Raw genomic sequence first — 10019 nt, forward strand, 5'->3', positions numbered from 1 at the left:
ACACCAGAAATAAGGTCAGACAGACCTGCACCCACTGGAGATGGATCGGCAAGACATGCACGGGGGAGATGTTCAACTGTCAGAGACTTCTGAACACAGAAGACAAAACACAACCACGCACCAGATAACCAGAAGTTTGTCAGTGAACAGCGCAAACGAGCTAGAGAAGAGACAACACAGATGCAGACCTTGTACACAGAGTATATATGATGACAATTGAAAGCTACTGTGCTACCTACTGAATGTTAGTGCTTTAATGTATAGGTAACAGGTAGTAGTTAATCTGTTCATTGAACTGTAATTGTTTTAAGATGTCTGAGAACTGCCTGTCTGCATAATGGGAGAGCTGTCATATTTATCCTATTTTAGTTACATTCCAACTGATTGCAGCTTTTGAAATATCACAACACACAAATATGGTATATAACTTTATTATTTACAACAGAGGGAGTTGGATATTTGCCATTAGACACAAACAGTGGTTAAACTGTACAAGGCGGAGGGAGAAAGATGAAGCTATACATATGAGTTGCAAGCAGACAGGAGGAAGGCCTGTAAGGTAGCTGGAGGAACCTCCTTCATAAAAAAACACATCTAAAACTGGACATCTATTGATGAACAAAATCTAGATCAAGAGATCAATAGCATCCATTTTGTTTTCATAACCTACTGGCCAATTTTGAAAATTATATACAAGTTGTACCAAAACAACAACAATAATGTCTGTATTTCAACACTACAGGCATAATTTCAGACAATCTGGTACTTGAAACAGGCCTGTAGGCAAAAGTACAGCAGCAGATGAACCTAATATATATGTACCTGTTCAATTACTGAAAATATATCAGAGGTTAAAATATTTACTAAAATTGATGATACTTTTCAAACAAAACATGCTTTGGGATGTTGAAAATATTCAAAACTATACAAGAATTTGTTTGTTCTTGAGTGTAATGTAAACAATGAATATAAAAAATATTAGGAAATTACAAAAATTCAAAACACATTTTCTTTATTTCAAGTTCATTTTATTATGCTTCGCACTAACTAAGAATCAAATGTACTTATTTCTCAATATGTCCTAACATTTCTGAGGTATGATTAAATGAATTTGCTGCTTTAAAATCAAACAGTGAAAATTTCTAAAATGGCTCTTAGAATGATTAATAAGTAGTACTATGAGCTAAACAATGAAAATATTAGAAATACTGATGGATGGATATATCTTCACTTTGCAACAGTGAAAAATATCCAGGGTTTGGCCAAAGTGTTTCTTTATCACAAAATATCATCTTGTCACTGTACAATGGTTGCAATGGTTAATGTAATCCTCACTTAAAGTGTTCAATGCTTATGTATGGCTGCTAGTTGAGCATACAGGACTCGTATGTTGGAACCATGTACTTGATATTGATAAACGCATCCTCTCCACCATGACGCTCAAAGGCCTCCAATGTTTCTTGTATTAAGTCTCCAACATTTTCTCGTTTTTGCTGGCCGTAATCTATTCCATCACCAGAATTCACTGAAAGAGAGTTCATCATGTTGGGTCAATAAACTGATATTTATTTGGACATTATCATCTTCATCAAGTAAACATTTCACGCTATTGCAATCAGGGTGGGAAATAGTTTACAAATTTAGTTTGCCAGCCGGGCTAGCTATCCCTGAAAGTTAGTAGCCCACTAAATAATTCACTAGCCCCAAATTTGAATGTAGAAACTAAGATTACAAAAAGTTAAAATACCATCATTTATCAGATCATAATCTTCATTGATTTAAAGTGCATTATAACTTAACAGGTCGGAGAGAGTGATGTATTAAAAAAATGACCCCATGAAAGTTCACTAGCCAGTCAGGCCAGTCAGTGACTTGGAGATTTACTGGTCTGAATGGATTTGTACTAGCCATGGGCTAGCGGGCCAGTGGCTATTTCGCACACTGGGTGCAATGTTGACAGTTTACTAAAAGATTACTTCAATAGTATTGAAGCAAACCTCTCATTATCAGTTATGACTCCTTTGCTTATATTTCAGAAATTTGTTGTCATTTATGCACATAACCAAATTGTTCTATTGAAACTTATTAATATCAAATCATTCCCTTATTCCAGTTCTACTTTCCTCATTACATAAGAAAACGTCTGACTAGTTCTCACAGTTCATCCGTTTGAAGATGTTGAGAATGGGAAGGATCTGGCGGTAGTATGGGACGAGGGCTTCTCCCACCATATCAGCTGAAACCACTAGATGCTGCAGCACTTTCAGGGTAGTACACAGAACAATGGGTGTACGCATATTCAAGGAATCTGTTAGAAAAAAAATAAATTTTTACATATACATTAATGTATACAAATTAAAAAACAAGGACCATACACAAACCAATATATATGTATTTATAAAGTGATTGGTGAAGGTACATGTTAAATTGGCCAGTTTATTTTAAAGTCAGTGTGCCAGTAGGGTACAGTATAAATGACTGGGGTATTTTATTACTAGCAGCATGCATAGACATGACATGTTAAGCAAGCTAGTCAGCAAGTGGTATGCCAAATAAAGCTCAAAACAACCAGTCAAAAATCAGGTTCAGATATGGATGAAGGATTAATGAAATCTATCCAAGTTGTCTAACAGATGGCTTCAGAAAACATACCTCTCAGTGAATTTAAAAGTCTATTGGGTTTACTAAAGGATCTTGCGGTGCAGAGAGTGTATTTGAAAATCAATGAACGAGTTATTTACATGAGTTTCAGGGATTTACCTCAAGTCCTGTCTTTGAGGGTCCCTCTTAATTTTCGGGGGGTCCTGGACTACATTTGAGAGTCCCAGACACTTAAATATCATTATTAATGCTATGTTGTAATATTGTTGTAATTCAGTTACTGTTATATATTGTGTATTGTGATCATCACATTGTTACAGAAATTAAATTGCAAAAGATACCATAACCCGGCTAGTAGCAGACTCAGTGATAACTTGTTGCTACTTGAATGATATTTTTACAAGTAGTATTTGGACTTTTTCTGCGTCCCTGTGGACGCTTATCAATTTCGTTGTGTCAGTTATCAATTGTTATGCGTATAGGACGCAGGAATTCGCGTCCCGTAAATCCCTGAGTTACATATTTTATTGTCCAAAAGACGAAGGGATTGGGCACAAGTGCACCACTTATGGTCACAATATTACATAATGAGGGAACAATTTGCAATGGAAGATTGACTTTGTGGAAACATTTTCATTTTTATACCTTAGTATGTAAGGTAAGAAATATATACAGGGTTGCTTCTTACCTTACATACTAAGGTACACATACAGTGTTGTTTCTTACTTTACATACTGTGATTAATAGGTTTGGAGACTTTCATTAGATGTCCAGGCCCATTTCAAAACGGCCCATCAGTTTGAAAATGACCCATTTTTTATAGATCAGGGGTCCATTGGCACAGGACAAATGAAAGTAGATGTATAGTGTAAGATACTGTATATGACCACAAGTAAGCCGTGATTTGAAGACCCCCCAAAAAGCATTCTGTAGAAAGGGGTTAGCTTATATATAGGTTACACTTTCAAACTTTTTTTCTCGCATTGTGTGAACGAACAAGAATAAATGATTTTGTGAGTGAAAATGTCAAATTTGCAATTAAACATCACTAGACAAGATTAATTATTTCTTCAGTTCTAATTTGCTTTTGCTAGGCATTGTATTATGTGCAGGGATTTAGATTACTTCACATATATCGGAAAAAATAATATCTGAAACTATTATTTTACCAAGAGAAATATATTCTAGCATTGTGTCATTTAAAATGCAGGTTTGGTGTCCAAATGTAAAATGTTTGTAATAAGTAAGGTTATGCGGTGCTTTGGTGTATTGTCGGATGCTTTTCATGTATGGGGCAATTTGCCCTGTCACCGATATGGTTTCGCACAATCTCGCTATTCCCACCACGAAAACTGTGTGTTACAGCTATAACAAACATGACCAAACAAAATATATATACCTATCCATTTTCTGTCAACTACACTTCATTTCAATGCGTGATATGTATATGATTGTGATTGCTCTGAATAATGTAGACGGAAGTTATACGTATCGGAGGGACACACAATTTTGCCTCAATTAATATAAACATTATTGAATGACATTTTGATTAATTTAAATAAACTGGAATGCACTATCTGCACATCAGGATTAACTTGGGTAATGCAATATGGATTTGTTGATATTCTATCTCCAATAACTGATCACGACCAGAAGGTGTATGAAGGTTGGTGGTTCGGCTTATGTACCAAAGATACCATTTTGATACTGATTTTAAGGGTCAAGTTAGGAGCTGACCTTATCTATGAGATTGGCGTATCCACGTTCATATATGATAAGCATTTCTGGTCAAGTTGCAAATTATTATGACAAATATTTAGAATGTCCCTTGATTCAAATAGCATTGTAGTAAAGCTTAAGGATCTTAAGACTTTTTTTAATAACAAGTGGAGACAGGGACCCCAGAAAAGTGGCATTATAAAATTATGAATATTAGCCACTGTTTCCTGTGAAAAAAGTGAAACTCTTTGTGATCAGTGTCCTGTATGTAAGGTGGCTATTACTTCATCAGTTGGCCACAACCAACAAAATACGAAATTCAGGTCAATACCCATAACTTATGCTAACATAACGTGTGTCAGGTGATTCTATGATACCAAAGTCATATAAAGCAGAAACATTACCAGAACATTACTATGTCTGAAAAAATATGTAGGCTAGAGTCTGATTGGACTATTTCTAATTTTTATCCAATGAAAGGGCACTGACAGAAAATTGAGCTGGAGAAGACAAAGAAATCAGCATGTTTACATTCTAATATATGAGGCAGGTGTCTGAGCAAATGAAAATATTTTTGAGACAGTCATCAATTCTGAGGAATGCAAAATAAACCCATCTACATGATGGCACCTGACTTTCTATTGAGCATAAATATTATGCTCCCACAGTAAACATATTTATTATGGGAATAGTGGTGGCGTGTGTCAGCTGATGAACACTGATTTAAGACCTGGCAAGAGAACATGTACATCATAAGGAAGAGAATCTTGAGATACACAATTGATGAACCAATATAATCCCATGTATCTGTTGCTAACAAATCATGGAATGTTTTTTGTGTGTGGAGTATTTGCTGCACCTGTCCTGTGGGGACACGGAACTTACTTTTCATAGGGATGATTAGCTGAGGAATGACAGGTAGAATCTTAGAGCCACCATGCTCCATCATGTCATGGACACCCTGTCTTGCAAAGAACTCATATGGGTGTTTGATCTCACACAGACCATCAAAGAACAGCGGCAGGTAGTGGTGGTAGTCTAACTTCTCTATCTCCACCTAGAAACATGTCAATTGACATTAGCAATTACTAATGGATACTTACCAGACAATATGAATTACAGTGGTTTAGCTACAAATGATACAAAAAGCGTGTGTTCACACTGTTACAACAATACAAATATAACTAAAGTTTAAAATAATGTACTATAGTGTGTTCTTTCAGTTGTTTGTTATAGTTACAGTCTTTGGATAATTTACAGGCTGACCTAGCTACGAGTGTGAAAATAATTGTACAATAGTTGCTTTGATATTGTTATGTTTGCTTGTTGCTATAGCTTCTGAGGATACCTGGGTGAGATCACAATGTACAGTATTCTATATGTATTGTGACTAATGTCAAGAGTTCTATGTAATGGCTATCTTTGTGAGATCTTTTTTGTTTCAAACAAGCCTGCCTTTGATTGGCTGTTGTTTGATAAGCATAGTAAGTGTTTCATGACTGTAACACATTTTCTTTTATCTTAATTTTCGGAGTTATGTCCCTGAATTAAATTCACTCTCTAAGGATAGATATTTAGAGACTTTCCAGAGTGATTTGAAATGAAAGATGGGATACAGAGACAATTTTCTAATACACTGAAAGATAATATTAAAATAAACACAATATATGTCCAATGAAATTTCGGTCCCTGCATGATCTAGTTGTTATTCGACCTTTAAATTTTGTGATTGATAAACAACCTCATCTGGTGATATTTAATCCATAATTTATAACAACAGTAAACACTAAGGAAAGTTTATTACCACGTTTATAAATGCATTACCATGCCAATGAAATATTCTCCTTATGTCATAACTTTAGCATACATCTGAAGAAGCATTTCTGTACAAACAGCCAGCTCATGCGAGAATAAAACATTGATGCATCAACCAACTAGTCAAAAAAAATTAAAATGACAAAAACATTTCACTGAGTGAGATGGATTTAACTGTCAAAGTACCTGCCTGAACGAATGTTTATTTCAAACACTGCTTACCCTGTAGCCATGACATATGTGTGTCTAGAATCACTTAGCTGACATTACTTATGACATGCCAATCACAAATTTAATCCCCACTGTAATGCAACTATGTCACTTCTCATTACTGTTAGCACTCTATGTCAGATGACTTTGGCTATATATGAGCCTGAAGATGAAAAAGAGTAATGACCATATGTAAAATACACACGTCAAAAAGTACATGTGAAATCTCCCAATCATCAACATCATCATCAAGAGTAATGCCTCAACCACAACCACTATGTGCTCACTTGGAATATAGTGCTTCTTATATATTCTCGTATAAAGCAAACGTTTTCACCAACCCTTTGCATAGAGGAATATTTAAATCCTGTTTAACAATGTCATATGTGATTCCAACACGTGCAACTTATGTTGAACCATACTTCAGTCATACCAAAGGAATGTCAGCTTAATGTGTGTACAAGGCACCTAACACTACTGACCATTTACATGGTAGAATTTGTTTAAATTCATGTAAATATCCAGATTTGAGGTAACACCATTATTTAGAAACTAAAATTGATATAACCATATGTTAGAATCATCTGAAGATTGACCCTGAGCTTACGAAGATCCTAACAAATCCCATCTCATTTTGGGATGAAGCCGTTCACACTTTGAGAATGTATACCCACAGACACTGTGGGTGTTAAACTGTGATAGAAGAGGAACTCTTATTTTTGACTAAATCATTTGAGACAACTGAAGATGAATGGAAACTGATGACTTAAAAAGCTGTCAATAGCTTGTGGCAGTTGATATGTTTACTGACATTGTTAATAAGAACCAACAAATAGAACTACATTGATGTAAGGATAATAGATTCATTTATCCTGAAGAGAAATGTTCACAGAGCCAAAGCATTTGAAGGGAAGTTAAGCACACTGCTAAAGTCCAAAGGTCTAATCATGATCTTAACTTCGAATACAACATGTAGTGCAACAATTTATACAAGGCATACTGTAAATCCAAACTACATTTCCCTGTGAAAAAAAAGCCCATTACAATTATTAAAAGAAAATGGCAAGTAATGATCATAAATAGGGCCAAAATGTTAAAAACATTTTACCTTCCAAGCAATTTTATTGCCCTTTGTGTCATGTTCTAGTGCAATGGGAAAGTCTCCTCTTTCATAGAACTTCCTGAATGCTGTTGGCTTGCTTGGTCTCTGTTTGAAGGCCCCAGCTACAGGAGGTGCTTCAACCTGCAAGAAGTATCAATAGACATCACGAACAAATACATCATAAATTTAATCCACCATATTTGGTTAACAAAATATTTACACTTTCATGGATTGATCAGTAACATGTTAAAGCATTACAACTTAGAAACATGCATATGTTCAGTAAATACCTTTTACATTCCACCAGTTCATGATTCTCAAATTCTTGTCTTTATTCAACTAAGCATAATGCACAAATCCTATATCAATCATCTTGACCATGATCTGAAGATTTCCATTGCTAGAATACATTTCTGGTGTATCCTGTCATGAAATTGCTGGCATATTGCTAAAAGCAGCATTAAACTAAACTCACTCACTCACTATTGCTAGGATGAAATAGTCTGTTTTTATCTGTGAACAGTAATATGGAAATGTCTAACTAGAAACACTTAGTTCATATGAAAATCATGTATTAAACTTTTTATATGAAAAAAATGGATTGTTTTACTGAACGTATTGAAAAGTGGAATATGGTCAAACCGACTAGATATACCCAGAGATGCCCAATTAGTATCTTGGCCAAAAACTGATGCAAACATTAGAATGTTTTGACCAAAATTAGTATGAACTTTTCCAAATAATTTTCATATTTAATAAAAAAATATATATAGATATTCAAGAACTTGTTATTAACATCGTACACATCTAAATCAGTAGTGAGTATCCACATATAGCTTGATACTGAATAAAATGTGGTTAAATTTATTGTGTATGGTACGTATGCTATTTGAAAATCTTACTTAATGTATTTTTTGAAAATATTGTATATTTTACTGCTATCGTAGTCACTTAATTGTGTGGGTTTTTTTCCGAAATGAACACGATAAAATAGTATGGGTCGGCATCTCTGTATATTGCTATGAAAGAGAAATGTTTAGGAGGAGAAATATACCATTTGTGTGAAAGTTTCATAACTACAAATAGTATCATTTATCAATAATTTTCATAGATATCATTTTGGTGGTGACAAACCAGTGATCATAATCAGGGTTGATCTGGCATTTGAACTCATGATCATTATAATTTATATTCTGCACAGCAAATTGTTGCACCATAAATCACTTGGCAGATTCCCTTAAAAAATCATGATGAAACAGACTAATGAATTCACTTCATGAATTGTCATGTTATCTTTGAACAAATTAGCACTTGTGCAATGAACAAGCAGTATCAAACAGTAATTGCTAACAATAGGGTGCAATGAAGTGACAAGATAATGCAGTGACTAAAACTTTGAAAGGATAGCTAAGTCGGGCATGTTATCAGTGAAACACAAGTCATATCCACTTAGTCAGATGGTTGGCCATTTCTGGCTGAATATTGGCCTGTTAACTGATGTTGATAAATCCCAGCATAAACTCACAGAATAACATCATATATATATTCTGATGCTGAATGTTGCTGTTAGAGTTTGGTTAACATAACTTGTCTTTGGAGACATAAATGGTGAAAACAATTCAGTAAGGACACGATTGGTTTCCCTAATCAGATGTTTCAGTAACCTACTGATGTAAAACATATGAATGCTCACATTCCAGGAAAACTTGCAATGATAAGAAAATGTTTGTTCGAAGATAAGAACAAAACATTATTGACACTGGAATTAAGAATGACAGTTTAAGATGAAGAGGGTTTGCTTGGGAATGGAAAATATCCTGTATGAAGAGCCGAAAAAGGAATAAACACAATGGATTTAACAGGCAGACTATTGCTAAATACAATGTTTATATATTCCGAATGCTGAGGATTCATCATCCCCAAACACACACCCTCGCATGATATATTTTCCATTTAATCTTTCGTGAATAAAAATGACGGCAGAAAAATTGTATAAATACGTAGCAGACGTCTTGCCTCCAACGATGCTGTACAGTTATAGAGATACGAAGCACGATAAAAAACAAACTATAGGTTAATATTAGACGTTGTTAGGTACTGTTGACTCCCATACTAAAAATGGAGGGATTGTGATCGACAACTCATCGATGAACTGCATGATTTAGTTACCTTCTGTTTTTCTTTTCCTTTGTTGGTCTGTTGTGGAATTCCTTTTATCATCTTGGCTTGTTTGTCGAATTCTGCGCGAAAAGGCGAACTCACTTACTAATGTGGAACTTCCGTGCAAAAGACCTACCGAGTAAAGGCGACCCCAAATATAATATGGAGAGCGGACATCGGTATCTAAGCAACAGCCAAACAACCCGGATGACAAGGTTTACGCATGGGCTGTTGCTATGGTAAGTACTTCCGGGTCAACCCAACGACCTTCACGAGGTTTCCCAAGATATCCATTTCCGGCCAATACGACAAGCATGTGTATCAAAATCACTTCCATGCATGTAATTGCTAGAAGACTGTTAACAAGAAAATTGATGTCTGAGTCTTTGTGCTTCAGCCAGCGCAACTTTCA

At 35.1% G+C, this 10019-nt stretch overlaps 1 protein-coding gene across 1 annotated transcript; it reads right to left on the reverse strand.

The window, feature by feature from the left end:
* Nucleotides 1–1101: 1101 nt before the first annotated feature.
* LOC124264978 (parkin coregulated gene protein homolog) lies at nt 1102–9797 on the reverse strand. The gene is made up of 5 exons (XM_046699759.1): nt 9617–9797; nt 7454–7588; nt 5206–5377; nt 2159–2308; nt 1102–1525 (listed from the first exon to the last, which is right to left on the reverse strand). The coding sequence occupies exons 1-5, from the start codon at nt 9665–9667 to the stop codon at nt 1365–1367; spliced, it is 669 nt and encodes a 222-aa protein (XP_046555715.1). The 5' UTR covers nt 9668–9797; the 3' UTR covers nt 1102–1364.
* Nucleotides 9798–10019: the final 222 nt, after the last annotated feature.

The sequence above is a fragment of the Haliotis rubra genome, unplaced genomic scaffold, assembly GCF_003918875.1.
Source record: "Haliotis rubra isolate DU_JTF1 unplaced genomic scaffold, ASM391887v1 Scf953, whole genome shotgun sequence".
Taxonomy (NCBI): Eukaryota; Metazoa; Mollusca; class Gastropoda; order Lepetellida; family Haliotidae; genus Haliotis; species Haliotis rubra.